Source organism: Clarias gariepinus, chromosome 20, assembly GCF_024256425.1.
Source record: "Clarias gariepinus isolate MV-2021 ecotype Netherlands chromosome 20, CGAR_prim_01v2, whole genome shotgun sequence".
Classification (NCBI taxonomy): domain Eukaryota; kingdom Metazoa; phylum Chordata; class Actinopteri; order Siluriformes; family Clariidae; genus Clarias; species Clarias gariepinus.
The window spans coordinates 2,648,628-2,672,472 of NC_071119.1; the positions used below are offsets into that span (position 1 = coordinate 2,648,628).

A 23,845-nucleotide genomic window follows, 5' to 3' on the forward strand; every position below is an offset into this window, starting at 1 on the left:
GTTTTTTTTTTTTTTGTCTTCTGGCCACTACTGCAAGGACTATATACTTCAGCTCTCATATCTGAAGAGTGGAAAAGTAAATTTGCCAACAAATCTGGAAAAAAGCTATAATATTAAATTCACTGAAGAGGAGAAAAGAAGTAGGGCAGGGTGAGTCACAATGATGGAGTGTGTAATGGATGAATAAATAGATGGTTGGATTTATAGACAGATTAATGAATAATTAGAGGCCTGAAGAGATTGTATACTGAGTCACTAAATCAACTGTAAATGAGAACGAATAGCAGGATGGAGGGATATTAGAACCGGTGGATAGATTATTGGCCCTGGAGTATTGTAAAGACAAAAATGACTGAAGGATTGAATGAATGGATGGATGGATGGATGGATGGATGGATGAATGGATGGATGGATTATTTTATCATTGGATGAAAAAATAAATTGGTTGGAATATAGTTGAGAAAACTACTGTAGATATTAAAGAAGTAAATAGATGAAATGATGAACAGATTAATAAATAGATTGATGGATGGATGGATGGATGGATGGATGGATGGATGGATGGAAGTAAATCCATAATTAAATGCATGAATTTTGACTGCATAACTAGATGAATAAAGAACTAAGGAATGGATGATGGTTGGCTGAATAGTTGGTTGGATGGATTTAATAAATATATAGGTTATAAAATGTATTTCCAGATGGATTGATGGATTATTGGAGTTTTAATTGGATATTTAATGGATGAAAGCATTAAATGGAAAGATCATTAAATGAATGGATTGTTGAATGGATGAATGGATGAATTATTTTATCATTGGATGTTCAAATAGATGGATGGACATTAGTAAATGGTGAATAATAAATTGAGCAATGAAGGGATAAACAGATGGATGGACACGATAAGACATTTAAAGCAGAGTCTCATATCAATACAAGATCAAAAATAGACCTACAGCACACCTAATATGTGATTGAACATCCCTTAGCAGGTTTCACTTTCAGCACTTGTTTTTGGTCACCATCAACAAACATCTAGCAGAATTCTGGATGGATATTTAATGGTTACATTTTTTTTTTGGTTTCCCATCACAGACCTGAATTTTTATCATAGCCCAAATAAATTCAGCCTCCAAAAGTTTCATCCATTTTACAACCAGCTTTAATGTATGTTTGATGTCATTGTCCTTTTGGAAACATCAGTTTCAACCATCTAGCTGAAGATTTCTGAGTTTCTTGTCCTCCCTTGTCATAATTCCATCTACTTTGTGTTGTGCACCGATTTCACTGACAGCAAATCATCCTCAAAACATGAAGCTATCACCTCCAAACATACCTCTGGTCTAAACTTCTCTAGAAGGCCTTTCTTTGTCTATTTGAGCTGCAAAACGGGTCGAGCTTGAGTACAGTGTGTGGATTTTGGAGCAGAAGCATCTTACTTGAGTGGTAGCCTTTTAATCCATGAGGATGTTAAACTGGCTTGGCTAGAGGCAGTGATTCTGGTGCTCCAGCAACTTCTAGTTCATGGCAGGCTTGTGCCTTGGTGATTCCCTGGGTTATTCCTGACTATCAGACTCAGTTTCCTCTCAGCTAAGGGGGACAATTTGGGTTTTCATCCAGACATTGCCAAAGTGTCTACAGTTCCAAATATCTTACAGTATAACTAACTGTATAACATACAGCACTTACAATTTGTACAATACTTTGAGCTGATCTTGGAATGTACATTTGTGTAAAAATGGCTTTGAGAAACATTTCTGATTTGTATTTCTACCATCCTTTTTCTCAGATCTGCACTGAGCTCCTTGGAATTGGCAACTATAGTGCATGTTGGTCAATCCACTGTTTTGGTTAAACCAATTTGCAATGGAAGTTGTACAGAGGAACTACCAGCTGGAGTCCATAATCAAAGTTGAGAGGTCCTGGGATCGCACTGCTAAAATATACAATGACTCATCTGCTCAAAGTATGTGGGTGAGAGTCACACAAAGAGAGAGAGAGAGAGAGAGAGAGAGAGAAATGTTAAAAAACTTTAAAGGCTTTCAATAGTATATCTTTAAACAGGTATGGCTTGGTAGTTGCTAGTTAGCTACAGCTAGTTAGGTTAAGTTTTCAAGTGATGTCCAGCACTGGAAGAAAGCGGGATGAGTTCCGTCTTGTGGTTTGTTGTGAACATTGATTGGGTGTTTTGGACATTTCTGTAGCTCGGTTCTTTATACGGTTGCCTTCTCCAACTCACCGTGTGCGTAATTAGAGCTTGAGATGGGTAGTAAAACAAGTTCTTTACCTCCCAGTGCAGATTCCCATAGCTGAGCACCAATGTTATATATCCGGCGTTGGCATTGTTGCGCCTGCAGCAAATTTGTCCTGTGTTAATGGACTTGGTGTGTGAAACTTTGCTCTTAAATCAAGAAAAACTGAGGAAAAAACTAAAAGAATATTGATTTTATCTTTTGCTGTTTGAATCCGGTGGCACTGTGGCTGAGAGGTTAGCACTGTGACCTCACACCTCCTGGTCAAGAGTTTGATTCCCACCTTAGCTTCAGGGATAGGCTCCAGGCTTCCTGTGACCCTGTACAGCAAAAGTGTTATAAACGTGTGTTTGTGTGTGTGTAAGTGTTTGAAGTGAACTTTTTCCAGGTTTCTCTTTTCATAGACAAGCCTGTGTATCATATTCTTAATGGTCTGGTTAAATCCCTGGACCAGTTCAACCACCTGCAAATGGAATAATTCATGCAGTTCACCTAATGCTTGTAATATAAAAGCAATTCCTTGCTCAGTCAGGATCTTCAACTTAGGAGATAAGATGTTCCACCACTGCATGATAAAATGCTATGCAAAGGCATGTCTTCTTGTCCACTAGTCCACTAAGACCAGCGCAAATCAACACACCAATCTCTGGTACAGTCTTATCTAGAGACAAGGTGAGATCTATGCCCATTTTTTCAAAGGGGACCTCTCTGCACAGTGGCACCTTTGGGCCAAGCGGGTACAATTACCAGTTAGTGATACCACCTGCGAACATCACTTGTTCACAAATTTTCATTCAGTGGAAATGCACTACCAGATGGTTTAGTGTTTTGTCCTGTTCTAAATTCCCCTATGATGGGTTATCATGGTCTGCCTGGAACAACATTTCCCCATGGTTCTTCAGGACCAACAAGTGAAACCTTTTTCTCATTTGGTTTGAGGCTCCTACGTCACTCGGGATCCCCTACCAGTAAACAAGCATTCTAAATGATTGGTGGATGGAAACCGTGATCAGTTTTAGAGCATCCTGTTTCAAAGCAGGATGCTGGCTGGGCTTGTCGATACTCAACATCGCTTCTAACCTGACCAATGTGGATTGGAAGACCTTGTATGATTAAAACTAATAAGATCTTCATACAACGTGTGACACCTGATCCTGAGGACTGACCTCCTTGCCTGGAGTTCTGTAGGTCTGCCACTCATGATGGATTTTCTTATAGTACTGAGGTGAAGAGAAGCGTAAACAAACACACACATCATCATCAAAGACAAAGTCAGCTGTAACCTGTGCACATCCCTGAGCCGAGAATTTGTGAATGTGAGCTAAAGTGATTTGCTCATAAACACAAATGCACACACACACACACACACACACACACACACACATAGGTCAAACACATGCTGATGCCCAAGCGTGTACTGGTTGGAAGAATCTGCCCATGTTGTGGGAAAAGGTGTTTGACTATTCATCATCATTACAGGAGATGGAGTGAGCCTGTTCATGACTGAGGGCTATGGAATACAGGCGTGTGTGTGTGTGTGTGTGTGTGTGTGTGTGTGTGTGTGTTGGGGGGGGGAGGGGGGGGGGGTATAGCTGCTCATTAGGCGTTGGATAACTTCCTCTAGCTCATTAGCTACTTCATCATCCCTGAAAGCTCAGTTTTTTTTAACAAGTCTGTCTTAATTAAGCATGAATGCTCTCTCTCTCTCTCTCTCTCTCTCTCTCTCTTTCTTACACACACAAACCTTAATGCAAACTCTTTTCTTTTTTGTACAGTACATTCCTTTCTCGCTACTTAAAGCTCAATCTCAAGTTTTCTGGTTCACTAAATTCTGCTGAACTTGCTGTACCTTTTCTGCTGTACCTAGTCAGCATGACTAAACCAAACTATGCTAGCAGCTAACAAGCTAGCCATGTAAGTTAGCTACAAAAGCTGCGAGTTTGTGCGACGTTCTGTTACATGCTATTGTTTCCATGGTAATAGCTCAATCATCATTTTGATGAGAAAAATATTTATTTGGCGTTTGGTGAAGGAGTCTTCAGCATGAGAGCTTTGTACAGCATGTAGCGCTACGTTTGTGGACATCTTTAGGAATCGAGGTTTCGTGGTTTATTTGAAACGCGACCGGCATAATATCTTAAAGAATGAATTTTAATAATTCAGGGGTAATTTAATATGAGTAAAACTTGTTTCCCTTTTTAAATACCTATTATTATTTATCACACACTCTGTGTGTGTGTGTGTGTGTTTTCTCAGCTGTCTTCATTTGGTTTGATTGTTATTCTGTAACACCCGCTTTATTCTGGGGGAATTAAAGTGCATGAATATACAATTAGACTCGTTTTCGTCTATTGAATATTTCATTCGCGCGACTCTAATAGGCTTTGACCTTGATCTCGCCGTCCCCGTTTATCAGAAAAGCAATTTACAACCATCCTGATTAGTTGCTAATGTCGCATCGAGCGCATTAACTAGCGTGTGAAGCTGTAATATGGAACTGTTTACTTTGTGAATGTTTTAGGAAAGATGTTCTTTTTTTCAGCACAAGTTCTTCTGCTAATTTGGCATTTATTTGCTACGTGTTAGCATTCATGGGAATTCCCATGCACATGTAAACAAAACATAGCGCTTAGATGCTAAAATCTATCTTACTTTGAGTGCATAGTGTATGACACGTGAAGGGAGAAAGGGAAGGAATGAAGAAAAAAAACGGGGAAATGAGGGAGAGCGGAAGGAAGGAAGAAAAGAGGAAAGGAAGGAATGTATGGGCAGGAATGAGGAAGCAAAGGGAGAAGAAAGAGGGAGTAAAGTAAGGAAGGTAGAAAGGTAAAGGTAAAAGAAGTAAAGGAAAGAAGAAATGTGAGAGAGAGAAGTAAGAAAAGAAGGAAAAAAGAGATAAGGAAAGGAGGAAGTGATGAAAGTAGGGAAGTAATGAAGGTAGGAAGGAAGGAAGGAAGGAAGGAAGGAAAAGAGTGAATAAAGTAAGGAAGGTAAAGGTAAAGGAGGAAAAGGAACGAAGAAATGTGAGAGAGAGAAGGAAGAAAAGAAGAAAGAAAGAGATGAGGAAAGGAGGAAGGAAGGAGGAATTGATGAAAGTAGGGAAGTAAGGAAGGAAGGAAGAAAGGAAATAAGGAAAAGAGGGAGTAAAGTAATGAAGGTAGGAAGGTAAAGGTAAAGGTAAAGGAAGAAAAGGAAAGAAGAAATGTGTGAGAGAGAGAGAAGTAAGAAAAGAAGGAAGAAAGAGATGAGGAAAGGAAGGAGGAAGTGATGAAAGGAAGGAAGGAAGGAAGGAAAAGAGTGGTAAGGAAGGTAGGAAGGTAAAGGTAAAGGAAGAAAAGGAAAAAAGAAATGTGAGAGAGAGAGATGGAAGAAAAGAAGGAAGAAAGTAAGGAAGGAAGGAAGGAAAGAAGGCAGGAGAAGAGGGAGTAAAGTAAGGAAGGTAGATTTGTAGCTGGGTTCTAGCAAACTAAGAAACCAAAAGCTTTCGAAAGGCGCTATGCTCTCATGTGGTAGGATCTCTGCAGGAGTTTTCCCATGTTAGATCTGGACTAAGGGGAAAAGATGTGGAAACTGTGATGACGTAGGCAGAAGGTCTGTCATACGACAAACTTATGTTAACAGGCAAAAAAAAAAAGAGAGAAAGAAATAGGTCACGGTCATGGAGACGGCTCTTGCATGGATGTGTGACCCAGGAAAAATGGAGATAATTACGCCGCTTAACATTGATGCATCGAGGATGGCAGTCAGCCGTGGTGTAAGGTCACCCGAGATCGTATCGGGTCAGACGATTTGTGAGGGCCGGTGTGCAAGGTGATGATTCATATTACAAATGAAGCTACTGAGCTTTTTCCTCAGAGAGTCTTGTACAGTATACACACACACACACAAACACACACCCACACACATACACACACATAGATGATGAATGTTCCTCCGGTGTGCTAGCTGTGCTGTGAAGCCGAGCCGTGTGTAATAACAGGAAAAGTAAGACTCCGGAGCTGATCGGTATCCCCTCGCTCGTTCTTCTTGTGCTCACCCCTGCTCGTATGGCAAGTGGTGAAGGGTTCTAGCAGCAGGTTCCGATCTCATCAGTGGTTCTGTGCTTGCACTGGGAGACTGTTTTTACATTAATCAACATAATAAATAAATATCCTTTGTGTACTGCTTTGCTACACACATGGAACAAACATCAACAGCTAATTAACATACAATTTTAACAAACACTCCATTGCAGTCTTTGATGTATGTATGTTTGTGTGTGTGTGTGTGTGTGTGTGTGTGTGTGTGTGTGTGTGTTGCATAAAGATATATTTCACCCTGTATTTTTAAACATTTTATTCTCAAAGTTGCAAGTAACTAATAAACTAGCAATGCAGAATTTTTTTTTTTGTACAGAAAAAGTGTACGATATTTTCATCAAAGTCTCGTAAGTGCGGTACATGTGTGTGTGTGTGTGTGTGTGTGTGTGTGTACGCAGACGAGGTTATTCACCCACAGACTCTTGGCATTTAAGTTTTGAAAGGCCAATTTGTAAAAAGGTTTTAATCCAATTTGCGGCGGATAATCAGGATTATAAATCATACGTCCGGTCGGATGCTAATTCATTATCGGCTAAAGGCTAAAGGAGATAACATTAACGCTAGCGCTAAGGAATTAACGATATAGCGAGTAGGAAGATTTGTTGGGTTTTGTACCATGCTACGTGCTTAGGTTTATCGCGATTGGGCGTGAATGCTAATCAGCGCTCCATGCTAATAAATGTGAATATGTACAGCTTTTAATCCTAATAATTTTTTGTCATTTAAATATGTCAGTCTGTTGAGGAAGATGATGATTATAAAAAAAATTACGTTTGAAATTTTTTTTTGTTTTATGTTTTAAAGAATTACACAGTAAACCTTTTTTACTGTATCTATTTACATTTCCATGAAATGATGCAGAACTCCAGAAAAAATACATATATATATATGTGTATTTTTTCTGTTGATTGACATATTTATTATATGTCAATCAACCTTGCCAATAAATAATAAGTAAAAAAATAAAAGGAGAAATAAATGTAATATTCTGGGAAAACACCTTTAATATTAGTATTTGTGTGCTTTTTTTGTGTTGTTAATCTCTTGTATGTATTTTATTTATTTATTTATTTAATATGTTTGGCATATTTATATTATTTAATTTTTTTTATACTTTTATTTTGTTTGTTGTTACTGTTTATATTCAACTTTTGATTTATAACCTTTTTTGTAATAATAAGTGTTATATTTTTGTTAGAATATACTCAAATGTATTGTTATTATATTATTACATTATAAATCAGTTTTAATTAATTAAATTAATACAAAAAAAACAAGACATGTTGCACCTTGAATTTTTCTAATTGATTATTTATTTATTTATTTACTGATTTATTTATTACTTTTGTGTGTGTGTGTGTATAGCTTTTATAGTTAAGAAACTAAACACCCCCCCCCCCCCGATGTGTATTGCTGTTCCAGTAAAACGCCCAGCGACTACACAAATGATAATGTTTCAGAAGCATGTTAATATAACCCTGTGATTTGCAGCTGCACCACTGTCAGAGCTGCTCTCATAGAAAATCAATCAACACCTCCCGACCAATCGGAATCCAGATCTCGGGAGCGCAGCGGTAACGATTTTATCGGTCTGCTGTGGCATTTGTTCACCCGCTTGAGACAGAGGATTGTCTCTGAAGTCTCTTTAGTGTCGCTTTTAATTTAAACCCAATTGACGTTAAAGGAGAAGCGCCATGTCTTTAAAATGTGAGGTAGAGAGAGCGAGAGCGCGCAGCTGTCAAACACCATGTCTATATTAGGGAATGAATGGGCTACACACTGAGAGAGAAGCACTAGAGCTTGTTTTCCTTAGCAGAGGCCTAAAGACACAGTTGAGTCACTGTTCCAGCGAGTCCAAGGGCCTCCTTACCCAGATGTGTAGAAAAAAAAAAAAACTTGTCTAAGACACCATTGCCAAGTTTTGTGTTTTCACAGAGCTGGCACACTTTCCAGGAATGTCCACGAGACCACGTCGCGACGTTTGAACGTCTCGTTTGTTATTTTATTTATTTATTCACATTTGTGCATAGATGCTTGAACAGTTACAGAGCTTGACCGTTTAGGAGGAGGAGAAGAAGGTGAAGAACAAGAAAAAGAAGGAAAAGCCTAGAGCCAAAACATTGCAGCAGTCCACCAACACGCTGGCCCCGAGTTGTAGACCTCTTACGTGACGCCGTGCCTGTTTTTAATCAAAACCAACTCGCAGACGTCAAACAGAGTGAGAGTCTGAGAGAGAGAGAGAGAGAGAGAGAGAGAGAGAGAGGAAGTAGCGAACTCTGAGAAAACTGTGGGAGGACGAGAGAGGGCAGAAAGTATAGCGAGAATAAGCAAATGACGGCAAATAAGAAAAAGAAAAAGAGGGAGGAAGAAGGAGAGAGAGAGGGAGACTGAAAGAGATGACTCAGTCTTGGAAATTGTCAAGAGAGCATGGAGCAGGAAAGGAACGGTGCAGTCACATCTGCGTCAGCTAAAACCCGCTAATGCGATCAAGATGAGTGTCTGCTGCTGCTTCTCGCAACGCATCACTCACGCTCCATCCATCCTGCTTTTTCGAACCGGCCTAGTCGGGAAGCGACCATCACACCTGATCCGGGAACGTGAACTCTTTTGAAAGAGAAGACACAGGATTAGACGGTTAAGGGATGGGGGAAAAAAAGCATCTGATTTACGAATGAAGAGCTAGGAGACGCAAATTGCTTCCTTGTCATGGACCTCTGGATTTTATGGTTCACTCTCCGAAACAAAGTTCTGGTTCTTGGCGAAAATTAGTTCTGTCACTCATCATCTTGTTGGGTCTGTCTTGGATAGAAGGTCTGTTTAATTTCTGAGGTGGATTTTTTTACTCTCTTTCACTCCTCCATAACTGGGCTGTAGAAACTTCACCAGGGATGTATGAGATCCCAGTGACCCGAATGACCCTGGAATGGGTACAGTTGTGTCTAGAGTGATCTCACCCTCTAATGAGGAGCGTGGGTAAGAGGTTTTGACATCACCAAGACAAAACATTGCTGACCAGCAGATTAAGGCACAGACCAGAGAGGAGACGAGCGCTCAAGAATCAAGGTACACACCTTTAATTTATTTTATATGTATACTGTATGTATGTTTTGTTTTCCTTTTCTATTAAAGATATTAACCAGTCATGTGAATAGCCTGAAGAAACCAAGCAACCCCCTCCTGGGATAAACCAAGTAACCAGATGTTCCCTGTAGAGAGATTCCACTCGCCAGATGTGAGAGGAATGTTCTGATTAAGGAACGACTCCCTCAGCTGCTAACCGCCAACTTTGAGATCATCTGTGTGCGTGAACCACTAACCGCTAAATCCACAGAGATGTCAAGAACATCATGAGCTCCTGCTGTTAAGCTGAGCTGCATTCTCATTTCTCAGCCATGCTTCTTGGTAAAAGTTAATTTTGGAACTTTTAAAACTTTTAAATAGGGAGTTAACTTAAATCAGGAGTCTAAGTGGCACAGAATGGTGGAGTGGAAGAAGAGATGTACAGTGTTACTTTTGTGCCGTTAATAGCATGGTATTCAAATACTTTCCTTTGTAGTATTTAAATTGGTTTAATTATGGTATCTAATTTGATCATGATTTGGCCTTGCACTACTTTTTTCCTTTCATTCGTTTATTCATTGATTTTTCTTCAGTCATCACTCTGTCCTTGATAGGACTCCAATGGAGTCAAAGTCTATCTTGGGAATAGATCCTGGACGAGATGCCAGTCCATACCACACAGACACACTCATTTAGACCAGTAAATATGTGTGTAAGTTGTTCATGATGTCAATAAACGCCATTACTTTTGTCTGAAATTGATGTGCCCAGAATATTTGTCACAATTTATGAATAAGTTTATGCTTTTAAAGGTAATTTGAAGCAACCAAGTTTTTTTTTAATAGTCATTAAATGTTTGTGAACATCAGTTAATTAATTATCAAATAAATAATAAACTTTACAGGATAATTTGTAACAAAGTTTTCCTGAACTAAAGGGATATTTCAGAACACTATATTTTCTGTGAATGATTTACAAATAAATCTTTTGCATCCATTTTTGTCGAGCGTCGTATCCGAGCAGTATCCTAATTTTTTGCCGTTAAAAGTCCAGTTCTAAATTTAAGACACTCTGCAATGACTAAACCATATTTAACTTGCCCCATATCTCCTGTTTATGCCCTGGATTTTGAATAAACCCCTTATGATGTGCTGCCTTGTATTTTAAGGGCCCTATCAGAGGAGAACTGGGTCAGAGTTTGAATGTGTGTACAGAGTGCTGAATTGCAGAAAGCTGTTGTGGTTCTTTTGAATAGCTGTTGATGACCACTTAGGGATGATGGGGATGATTAAACTTGACGTTAAGTGCTACGCACACATCTGACATCTGTTAAATTTGTCAGCTCTCGTGGACGAGGGACTGGAAGGCATCTCGGAATAATCTCTAAACTCTCTCTCTATGTCTCTTTATTTTCTCTTTTATTCTCTGCTTTAGCACTTTGTGTGGGTGTCTGTAGCAGGACTCTATGGAATAGCAGAGGTCGTCGGCCATGCCTGTAGCCTTGCGCACAAGGAGCTGGGAGGATCATGTAACACCACACACGAGGAAACAGTACAGCTACGATGACCTTGACCTAGTTTGTTGCCACACCGCTGTTGGAGGCAGTGGTTCTCCTACAGGTCGAGAGAGATGTGCATCGATGCCCGAATGTTGCCGTCATCATCCAGGCTTTGGAAGTTGTCCTGGGGATGATAGAAACAGGCAGAGGAAGACTTTATCTGGTACATTTAAGGATATTGAAGCTAGTTTTGAAGGCCAAAACAATCAAAATTTTACCAAAGATGACATCCATAAACAAACAAGAGAGGTGGACAATATCCATTTAAAAGACAATCACAGCCATTATCATCATGAAAGCCTTGATGAAATGCATAAGAAAGAAATCTATGGTGATACAACATCCATGTTCTCTGGCAGTTCTTCAGAAAAATCTGTAAAAGAACAGGCCAAGAAACCAGAATTTTCCACAACGTCTGAAACCAAGGATATCTCCAAAGACATGGGCTTTTCTGAAATTATCCCAAATAAGGAAGCGCTGGTGGATTTTACAAGCATGCCTGAAAGCAATGGCGAATCAATGGAAAAAGGCGGTGATCCTGTGGAAAAAGCAACCATGCTGTATCACCAACAAGTAATGAAAGGAGGTGTCGATGAGACAGCCACAGGAAATGATACCTTTAATCAAGAGGCCTCACTTAGTGATGCCGTCATAAGAACTGACCTAAACACAGAGCTCACGCAGACAAAATCTTTTCAAATTCCTCAAACAAATCAGGATGTTTCAGATTTTATCCTTAATTCTAACATTCCAAACTCTAACCATGACCAGGTAATCACAAGCAAAAATGATCTGCAGGTTCACAACCTCCAAGCATGCACAGAACCTGAGTTTCCTAGAAGTACTAATAGTTCTGACAAGTCCAAAGACAAACTAGACACAATTCATGAGATATTATTTACTGATTTTGGAGAGGAAGCGTTAAGCCCAGTGATGAACATGCAGCACTCTCACGATACCACAAACACTAAAGACAGTTCAGTAGAACAGCATAACCCTGAAGCAGGACTTCTAGGAATCCCTGGACTCTTGTCAGACTGTGGGCCTTCATCAGAAAGCAGAACAGACTCCTCTGATTATGCACTGACTACAGATGACATTGAGAGAGATCCCAAACCTCAGGAACTGCCTGTCAGGCTGCGCACACGGAAGGTAAGCTTACTGAATGTTCTTCAGCCAGGGATAATTATCCTAATATTTAGACAGTCATAAAACTTTAGTATAAATGAAACAGACATGTTTAAGATATCCTCAGGAGCAGGATCGTGTCCTCATCAAGTAGAGATTAATGTAAATAATAGTTAGCTTTAAATAGGTAAAGTAATATTTTCCACCCCTACACATGCTAATGCACTGGTTTGACCTTCTTGGACAAAAGCTTCGGGCCATGAAACAGCTCAGTATTCTCTGTTCCACAAGCACCACATCCATAAATATGATTGTATGGAAAATTAGTTGGTAAGTTTTGCCCGCGGGTGAAATATTCTACTTTTAATGTATCCTATTAATTTTAGTGCATCTCCATAAAAATCCAATTTCAGAGTCAGTATTTTTTTTTTCTTCGAGCCTGATTTGTCTCTTTGTGTGTGAATTTGAGAGAGTTAAACAGCATTAAAAAACATGACGACTACCTATCACACGTCCAAGAATATTTTGGGATTAAAAATACCAGTCACATGACTGTAATTCTTTGGAAAGTTGCAATGATAATCTGTTTCTGAGAATGGTGCAAGTTGTTCTCCAGACCCCACAACCCCATGTATGAATGTGTGAATAGTGCAGCTAGCCAGGTGGAAAACATTGGCATCATTTCATCTGCTTGCATCAGTGGCCGGAGGGATTGGTAAAAATTTCTAACCTCTGTAAGACCAGCATTGCAAGATGTGAGATGGTGATAGCTGTGTGTGTGGCTATAAATGTGTGCTCCTTCAGTAGGAAATAAAAGCATCATAGCATTAAAAACCAACTCATGCTGCAGTCCAAGTCCAGTATATTTGTGTGTCTGCTAGCGGTCTGCACCGTCTGTTTATCCTGACATATTCCTCCTACTCTGGGGACCTACTCCAAAACGCAGCCATTATTTAGAAAGCGAAGCCCGTTGGCGTTTAGCAAGGAACCGTCTCAAACACGGCGGACTGCGCGAAATAAGTGCCACTTATTTTTGAGTTTTAAGCCAGGGTATAATTGGTCGAATTTTTTAACTCAATGTGTTGTGCTTCTTGTGAGTAACAAGGCCATTTAAGGAGTCCCTAGGCATCAGGACTCTGGAGACGGATGGGAATTTGGACAAACTAGAATAAAACATAACTGTGTGTTTGAAAAAAAAAAAATCATTTTTTCTGAGAGTTTTAGCCATTAGACTAAAAGTTCTTTATACAGCCTCCAATGAACTGCCTTAAGGATTTGTTCAGAAATCTCAGAGCCAAAGTTGAGGCTTGACAACAAACAGGAAGTGGTTGTTTTCTGCGTGAAGTGTGGTCTAATAGATGCCAATATTTGCATGGTTTCCATGGAAATGTTTTTGAATTCCATTTCTTTAGAGTCAAACTGGAAATTACGTACTGTACACACACACAAAAAGGTAAAATCAATTACCCAATACAAAGAGCTGGTATGAAACAAACAATATTGCAAAACAAAACTTCATTAACAGTCACTACAAAACAAAACTTCATTAGGACCCATTATGAATCAAACCATGATTAAGCAATGCTATGAAACAAAACACTGCTACTAAACAAAAGTTCAGTAAGCACCACTATAAAACTAAACTTTATTAGGCAAATAAAATACATAATAGCATCTGCTGCTATGTACACTTAGTGTTTATCACAGAAGTTAGCATTGTGTTTTGTATATCTGTTAGCATTTAGCTAGTTTGTATCCTCAGGGTTAGAGAGATAAGGGAAGAAGCTGTTGTAATTTAGCCTTAGCTAATGCCTAGGGCTCATGTTACTTGAGGGGAAAAAAATGCTAATTTAGGCTGAGTTTGGTATTTAAAAATGTACTTTTACTTTCATCCTTGGGCTTGAGCGACTTTATTCAAATTATTGTTTTTAAAAAAATGAAATAATATTTAATCATTTCAGAAATAAGTAAAACAGTTTGTCTCTAGGATTGTACTTCGCTGCTGGAGGTGTGTGTGTGTGTGTGTGTGTGTGCGCGCGCGCACATGTGTGTGTTTAACTAAGCAGAAACAACACTTAATATTGAATATGTATGAATTTAGTTTGTGTTTGTATTCCCTCCGCCTGAGAGAGGCAATGAAACTAACGAAGCTGGAGTAATAATGATGATGACAGTAATAGCAATAATTGTACGTTTCTTAATGAGCTCTCTAGAGGTTTTTCCCGCCCATTTGGTGTTTTTAGTTTCAGCTGGTTGAATTTGCTGAAGCAGACTTGTTTCGATTTTCTGATAATGAATTCACTGGGAAGGGGAAGTGGGGACACTTTTGCATTTACCTGTTGGATTTTCCTTATGTCAAGATATCTTCCTGGGCATAAAAAAGCGAAGTTTAAGTTAAATTTGACCACCAGGTGATGTTATCTAGCTTGAACTAGGATAGTTATATAAGGTATAACATCATATGACTATATTTGGCAGTGTTGTTTCAGGCCGCTTAGGCTCTGGGTTGCTGATTAAAGGGTCAGGAGTTCATGCCCTGTAACCCCAGACTCCACTGTGAGTCCCTTGGGCATGGCCCTTAATCTTATTTATAATGGCCGGCCACAGAGATAAAAAGGCATCCTCAGTACCAGTGCCAAGCCTGTGCCTAAAACGTGTGGATTGCTCCACATTTAAACTCTGGTTTCCAGGCCAGGTCCTCATTTTACAGTATAGACACTAACCAGGTTATCCATACTGTACCTTGCAAAGTTTTGTTGTTACAAAAAAGTTACAAATGTGCAGAGTTAAAACTTTAAGCTCTTGAGAATTCCTGAATTTCCTTATACTAGGATAAAACATTTTTCAAGGATGAGACATTATACTACATTGCCTGTATATCATTTGACGACCTTTAGACATACAGTACCCTGATCAGACATAACATTAAAATGCAAAAAGGTTCCCCTTGTGCCGAGGGGCATGCTGTTTGTTTGGTGTCTTGGACTGGAAGGTTAGTGGCGTATCTTGGGCCTCCGAAGATTGGACTTGTTTGTCCGGGACATCCCATGGTTTGCTCGATCGGACCGAGATCTGAGAAACGAATGGATTAGATCTAGAATTCTTTCCCTGATGGGCTCTCTATGTGTCAGGCCGTGGTCCACTGGGTGTTCTGATGCCTTACTGACATGGCTAGCACTTAGTTTTTCTTTTCAGCAGTTTGTGCTGCATTGGGTTTTCTGTGGGATCGGACTGGACAGGCATGCCTTTGGTTCCCACAGGTGTAGATGAGCCGTAAGATGGTCTTAATGTTTCTGATTGGTGTAATTGCTTTCGGTTATCACGTGCTAATAAAAATAAATAAATAAATAGCCCAGAAAGCCTGCAACTGATCCCATCAGTAGAGTCCGGCTCTCAGGAGGATGTCAAAATTGTTAAATAAGAATACAAAGTTTTCCTGTTGCTTTACCTCAAAATATGTCAACATCACAACAGAATTCTCATTCTTTGCACATCATGGTCGTATAATTGAATTTTTTTTTTTTTTTTTTTTAAATAGTAATGAAAGCTTTACAAATATTCAGTCAAACTTTAATTTGAAGATTCATTGATATTCCCCAATATCATTGACTTTAGCATAGTTATGCTGAGAACAATAAATCCGGAGGAGTGGTGCCAATATTTCTGGTTTAACTGTAGCATTAATTGTACTTCTTGAGACACCCAAAAATGTATTCGTTTCTTAGATATAATTCATCTTGTAAAATAGTAAACTCACTGAAGCAAGATAACATTTGGTGTCACCAGTGTTAAACTTTGTAACATGTCAATCTTGTAAGCTGATAGAAAGCAATGTTAGAAAACAATAGTGTTGCTACGGTCAAAGGTCTGGAAAAAACAATTTGGAGGAGGATTTTTTGCCTTATTACTTCTTTGGTACACATTTTCTGTAAAAACAAAAACCCATCCAATCCATGATAAGATTTTCTTGTTAGCAACGTTGGCACATCTGTAAGCATCACATCAAGTCATTTAATCATATCTATTTAATTTGCAACACGTCCAAAGACATTTAGTCCCAGTTTTTTTTTTTTTTCACAGTCGGTTAATGAAATAAAAGACATATGTGGTGCTTAGAAACCAAATATGCGAGAGTTTCATCATATTTTCCTTCAGAGTGCCAGACTATGAAACAACCATTTAATTTTGGCGTGAAGAGCTCAGCGGGGAACGATGCAGAATTCCCAAAGTTCTTACACACACACTCATAGCGTTTCCATCCCACTGAGAGACAGATGGTCATGAGATTTAAAACACACACACACAAATAAGAAAGCATAAAATTTCTGTTAATATGAAGGTTAAAAATGAAGCGAATTAACCTCGTTAACATGCTGTTAAAAATTCCAGTCATGAACCAAAACCATAAAGATGCTATACCTCAAGAGTGTACCCAAGCATACCTCTTGTGTGTGTGTGTGTGTGTGTGCAAGGATATCTGTTTATTTTGTTTTCTTCTTTTTATTTCTCAGAACCCAAACAGGGTCAGAACAATTTCCCCAAAACGTGGCTAGAGATAAGAAACACCTCATTATTATTTTAACACTGATAGCGCTAACGCTCGCGCTAAGCCCCGAAGTGATGATTTCCTGCATTATTGGACCAAACACCAGAGTCCAGAGTCAGTGTTCAGATTAAAGCCCACACAATGTGTGTTTTTAAATTATTTTTTACTTCATAAATAAAAGTCTGCTTTTTCTAAAGTCAGAAACGGACTGCTGATGTCAGACGGTTATCACAAGCTAATCTGAAAGGAACTCCATATTAATTTCTAATTAATTATTCATCATTAACAATATTGGTATTTATTAGCAGAACCAGTATGACCTGAGAAAACTCAGCCAGTTTGTGCTAATCTAAACTGCTAGTGCTAAACCACTAGATAAATGGGTTTGAGAGTCTTATTTAAGAAATGTTAGTAGGTCGTAAATAAATGTCAAATGCTAAGCCCAAACAGTTAGCCACAGTATATACAACTTGACAGGTGAAGTCTGAGTTAAATTTTTCTAAATTCACTTCAGTGCTAATCTAAGCTAACCTAAAAAAAATTGAGAGATTTTTAAATCATATTCATAAATGTATTTATTTTATTTTATTAATTTAAAAGGCTTTCTAGGTAATTACTGTATGCTAAATTATTATACTAAAAGCCAGAAATACACTTTTTTCCCTGATTCACTATGTATTGTGAGCTAACATGAGCTAAAAATATTACGTAGAGATTTTTAAATGTTTACATTAATTTGCAATGCTAGCTAACTAAAATATACCAGAGCATTATAAAAAATTTTATGTTTAGAACTGATTGTAAGTTGAAAAGTTTTTATTAGCATGTTTACATATAACCTGATGCAATTTATAACCTTAGACAATTTTTATATAATTTAGCAATGCTCAGGTTTCACTATCTGTAAAATGGCTAGCAGGAAGCTAACCAGAAAAGATTTCTGAAAGGATGTGAAAAGGACTCATGAACCATGATTTTAGCTGTCAATGCTAACGAAAGTGATCTTTAGAGAATTATGCAGCTTGCTTTAATATATGGCCACATATACTAAAAAGATATTGCTGGGAAACAGGAAGTGAGACGCATCATGGGATATGCGTCACCGTGAGAACTGCCTGGGTGCTTAGTGACCCTCGTAATGTTGCCAAGACAAGTTGAAGACGAATAAATTAAGAGAAAATAAGCAGAAATGCTGGAAAACAAAAGATGTCTTCTTTTCGAATTGTCAGATATGTGCTAGTCAGCAGTGCTGTTTCTTAGCTAACGTGTTATCTGCTTATTGGCAGTGCACACAGCTAGCATTTATTTTAGGTTTGGAATGTGTGTGTGTGTGGAGGGTAAATCAGTTGCACACCACACGACTGGCTGGCATCAGCAAATCCAATAGCTTTGACAGGCTAATTCAACGCTAAATGGGAAATAAATGTTCCAACCGTCACAAGATATTATGGAGGATTGGCAAAGAAGCTGAGGCACCACACACACACACATATACACACACCTCAGTACACAAATAACAATCAGCCGAACCATTGACAATCAGACAAAACCAGGAACCATCAAACCAAACCAGGCCCATAAGCAATGCTGATCCTCCTGGGTTCCTTTAATGGGTTCAAGGCTTATTACAAGAACATTTTGGTTCTCCAAGAAGGTTCTAGAACATGTTGAAAGAGCACCTGTAAAGAGCTCAAGCCATGATCCTCACCAAGATCCCCTTTGTAACTCGTCCATTTCCCTAGCTCAGCTAATCAGCTTTGAATAATAGGTCTGCATGGGGTCATGTGACTTCTCCTGACCAATCAGAGAAACTCATACTCTCTAAGAACAACAAATTCTGAATGTCTCCTTCGCTAGCTGACGCAAATTCAAATTCAAATTTTATTTGTCACATAGAAAGTCATACACAGTACGTTATGCGGTAAAATGCTTTGACAACTGCTCGTGACCTTATGATAAAAAACCTTAAAATAAAAGACTAAAGAATAGGAAATAAAAATAAAAAATGAAAGAAGCAAAATTGAACTAAGTAATTGAAATAAAATATAAAATTTAAAAAATTAAATAAAATAACATAAAATAACATAACTACAGAACAAATATACAATATAAGAAAAATGTGGGGAAAAATTTAAAAATATGAGACAGCTATACAGAATATACAATATAAGAGAAATATGTGAAAAATATAGAAAAATAAGAACAGTTGTACAATATAGATATATGGAATTTTATGGATATTTATGTGGGAAATACCTGCTACATGTTTATTTAAAAAAAAAATTTATTACTATAAAAAAAATTAGCATTCCCACTAGCACATTTTTTATTATGTTCTTTACTTATTTACACTCACTTCCATCATTTTCATGTTTTTTTTCTTCACTTTTTTGAATGATATAGTCTTTCACAATTTTTCTCCACATTCTTTCTTATGCTCTCATTTTTTCTTATTTTTCTTTCTTTTTCATTCCACTACATGTTCTCTCATTCCTTTTTTTCTTTTCCTTTATTTTTACAGTCATATCCTTTATTTTTATCTTTTTCTTCTTCTTTGTCTCTCGGCTGTTCCTTTTCAGGGGTCGCCACAGCGAATCATCTGCCTCCATCTAACCCTACCTACCCTACCCTAACCCTATCTTCACTCACACCAACTAACTTCATGTCCTCTCTCACTACAACCATAAATCTCCTCTCTGGTCTTCCTCTAGACCTCCTGCCTGGCAGTTCTAACATGAGTTGTCCCACTGATGGACTAATTTCTGATCCTATCCATCTTTGTCACTCCAAAAGAGAATCTCAACATCTTTGTCTCTGCTACCTCCAACTCTGCTTCCTGTAATTTCTTCAGCATCGCTGCTCTCATGCCCTTTCTTTTTATTTATTTCTTGTTCATTTTATTGTTTTTATTTTTTCTTTCAACTTTTTCATTTTTATATTCTTTTTCTTTACTTTCTTTTTTTAAACAATATAGTCACCTTTGTACTTTTTTCTTTCTCTTTTCTTGAATGCAATTCCCCTTTACTTACGCACATTTTCTCTCAATTTCTAATGCTCTAGTCTTTTCTTATTCTTTTTTTCTACTTAATTTTATTGTTTCTTTTCTTTTTTAATTCTTTTCTTTTTCTTACTTTTATCTATAGTTTCTCTCAAATCTTTCCTTTTCTCTTTCTTTCTTTCTTTCCTTCTTTTTTTTAATGCTCAAGTCTGTTCAAGATTTACTTTTGTGTTCTTCTTTTGCCTACTTTTTCTTCTTTTGCTTTTGATACTGTTGACCATTTGATTCTCCTGACATGCCTGGCATAAGAACTTGTTCTTTAAGGTCCCATACTACAGTGTTTTAGGTCATATTTAACAAATAGGACTTTTTCAGTGATGATTGGTGATCTCTCTTCCTCCTTAGCTCCTTCGACCTCTGGTGTTCCACAGGGTTCCATTTTGGGCCCTGGTTTAATTTCCTTGTGCATGCTGCCATTAGGGTCGATCATTTCAAAGCACGATGTTTCCTTCCATCTGTATGCAGATGATTTACAAATCTATCTGCCAGTTGTGCCAAATTCATCTGATGCACTTATATCGATCGACAGTTGTCTGCATGACATCAAACTTTGGCTGTCACAAAATTGTCTCTGTGTGAATGAGAGTAACAGAATGTATTATGTTTGGGACCCCAGATTCTTCTAGTTTTATCACTGCTGGTCTCGATTCTCCGGTTCCTCATTTAAGCCATGCAGTCAAAAATTTTGAATTAAAATTTCTGAAAATTTCAGACACACATTGACTCAAAGGTCAAACCGTTTTTAAATCGGAGGGACCTGGAAAAAGCTATTCATGCTTTTATTAGTTCGCGGCTAGACTACTGCAAGCACTTTATGTGGGAATAACTCAAGCTTGTCTACATGGTCTGCAACTTGTACAGAATGCTGCAGCTCGTATGCTGACCTATAATCGTAAATATGAACACATCACACCAATTCTGTATTCCCTTCACTGGCTTCTGGTACAGTTACAGATTCAGTTTAAACTTTTGAGGCACCTTTCTTAAGACAGTAAGCTTTTATCAACAAAGTAGAGCCTTACGTTCTGCTAACCAAAACCTGCTAGTGGTCCCTCGGTTAAGGTGCAAACAATGGGGTGATCGCTCCTTTTCAGTGGCTGGTCCTGACCTCTGGAACACCATTCCACCTGAATTACGTAACATTATGGACCTCCCCGTTTAAAGCCAAACTTAAGACTTACGTATTTAGAATGGCTTTTTATATTTTATAATTCTATATTTTTTTATAATACTCATTTTTTATTGTAATTATTTTTATTACTATTATTATATTTTCCATTTTATTTATTTATAACTATGTGTTTTATTTTGTTCCTGTATTTTATTTCTATTTTTATTGCCATTGTATTTTCATTTTTAGTGCTGTGAAGCACTTTGGTTCAACTTAGGTTGCTGTAAAGTGCTATATAAATAAATGTTGATTCATTTTTTTTTTTACTTTTTTCTTTATTCCATCCTTCCATAATTGATTTCTTATTTCTTTCTTGTAAGAAATAATGAAACTAATAAGAAAGAATTGATAAGTTGGACTTTACTAAATATCTTCACGTAACTCTTCATAATGCTGCAGATGAGTCACGCTGGCATTTCTGAGATTGTGTTCTGTTCTTAATGTCTTTGGGTCAGAACTTTGTATCCTCGCTTACTCGCACACAAAACATAATTTTTCCTTTGGAATAAACAATTGATTTATTTTTCTTTGTTAGAAAAGTTCAAGCGAGTCTTGGGAGATTCAGTAAATTTTATTACAGAGCCATTTCCTAATGGAATCAGATTTGAAGCGCTCTAGTAGGAAGTGTGTCCATTATTCCCAGGATGCGGTGCAAGTACAGTATGTCCTCTATCTACAGCACACACACACACACACACACACATACATAAAGTGGTTTTCTTTTTCTTTGTCCTAGCAGGTTAGGAGGACCTTTTACTGCCATCATGAATAAAAAGCGGTACTGAGTGGTTGTGATGTCATTGTAAGGGCTGTTCCATCATGTTTGGGATGTTGACCTTGTTCCAAGTTTTATGGACATATGTTTTTGTGCTATCAAGCAGACAATTACCCCCTCTTTTTATGGGGACCTTTTACTCTACCTTGTTGTTGTGGGGCCCTTTAACTTCTCACTGTTGCCATGGGAACCTTTAAATCCACCCTATTGTTGTGGGGACTTTTATCTTCATACTTATGCTGTGAGTATCCTTTAACTCCAACATTTTGCTGTGGCGATGTTAAACTCCACCCTGTGTTAGTGGGGACTTTACCCTTACCCTGTGTTAGTGGGGACCTTGACTCCACCCTGATACTGCCAGGACCTTTAACATCATCCTGTTGTTGTGGGGACCTTTAACTTCATATTTTTGCTGTGGGGACCTTTAAGTTACCCTGTGTTAGTGGGGATATTTAATGCCACTTTATATTTGTGGAGACTTTAAACTCATCACTGTTTCTGTGGAGACCTTTACCTTCACACTGTTGTTATGGGGACCTTTAACTCCACTCGGTTGTTATGGGGACCTTTAACTCCACTCTGTTGTTATGGGGACCTTTAACTCCACTCTGTTATCATGGGGACCTTTAACTTTACACTGTTGTTATGGGGACCCTTTAACTCCACCCTGTTGTTATGGGGACCTTTAACTTAACACTGTTGTTATGGGGACCTTTAACTCCACTCTGTTGTTATGGGGACCTTTAACTCCACTCTGTTGTTATGGGGACCTTTAACTCCACTCTGTTGTTATGGGGACCTTTAACTTCACACTGCTGTTATGGGGACCTTTAACTCCACCTTGTTGTTATGGGGACCTTTAACTTCACTCTGTTGTTATGGGGACCTTTAACTCCACTCTGTTATCATGGGGACCTTTAACTTTACACTGTTGTTATGGGGACCTTTAACTTCACTCTGTTGTTATGGGGACCTTTAACTCCACTCTGTTATCATGGGGACCTTTAACTTTACACTGTTGTTATGGGGACCTTTAACTCCACCCTGTTGTTATGGGGACCTTTAACTTCACACTGTGGTTATGGGGACCTTTAACTCCACTCTGTTGTTATGGAGACCTTTAACTCCACTCTGTTGTTATGGGGACTTTTAACTCCACTCTGTTGTTATGGGGACCTTTAACTTCACACTGTTGTTATGGGGACTTTTAACTCCACTCTGTTGTTATGGGGACCTTTAACTTCACACTGCTGTTATGGGGACCTTTAACTCCACTCTGTTGTTATGGGGACCTTTAACTCCACTCTGTTGTTATGGGGACCTTTAACTCCACTCTGTTGTTATGGGGACCTTTAACTCCACCCTGTCGTTATGGGGACCTTTAACTCCACCCTGTTGTTATGGGGACCTTTAACTTCACACTGTGGTTATGGGGACCTTTAACTCCACTCTGTTGTTATGGAGACCTTTAACTCCACTCTGTTGTTATGGGGACTTTTAACTCCACTTTGTTGTTATGGGGACCTTTAACTCCACACTGTTGTTATGGGGACCTTTAACTTCACACTGTTGTTATGGGGACTCTTAACTCCACTCTGTTGTTATGGAGAACTTTACCTTCACACTGTTGTTATGGGGACTCTTAACTCCACTCTGTTGTTATGGAGACCTTTAACTCTACTCTGTTGTTATGGGGACCTTTAACTCCACACTGTTGTTATGGGGACCTTTAACTCCACTCTGTTGTTATGGGGACCTTTAACTCCACCCTGTCGTTATGGGGACCTTTAACTCCACCCTGTTGTTATGGGGACCTTTAACTTCACACTGTGGTTATGGGGACCTTTAACTCCACTCTGTTGTTATGGAGACCTTTAACTCCACTCTGTTGTTATGGGGACCTTTAACTCCACTTTGTTGTTATGGGGACCTTTAACTTCACACTGTTGTTATGGGGACCTTTAACTCCACTCTGTTGTTATGGGGACCTTTAACTCCACTCTGTTGTTATGGGGACCTTTAACTTCACTCTGTTGTTATGGGGACCTTTAACTTCACACTACTGTTATGGGGACCTTTAACTCCACCCTGTTGTTATGGGGACCTTTAACTTCACTCTGTTGTTATGGGGACCTTTAACTTCACTCTGTTGTTATGGGGACCTTTAACTCCACTCTGTTATCATGGGGACCTTTAACTTTACACTGTTGTTATGGGG

At 38.5% G+C, this 23,845-nt stretch overlaps 1 protein-coding gene across 1 annotated transcript in view; it reads left to right on the forward strand.

Annotated features, from left to right (window-relative positions):
• Positions 1–8,701: 8,701 nt before the first annotated feature.
• dlc1 (DLC1 Rho GTPase activating protein) overlaps positions 8,702–23,845 on the forward strand; it is a 77,379-nt gene continuing 62,235 nt past the window's right edge. Inside the window, exons 1-2 of the mRNA XM_053479967.1 lie at positions 8,702–9,394; positions 10,826–12,101. Of these exons, the coding sequence (XP_053335942.1) occupies positions 10,881–12,101 (1,221 nt within the window). The 5' untranslated portion in view covers positions 8,702–9,394; positions 10,826–10,880. The remainder of the gene's footprint in view (positions 9,395–10,825; positions 12,102–23,845) is intronic.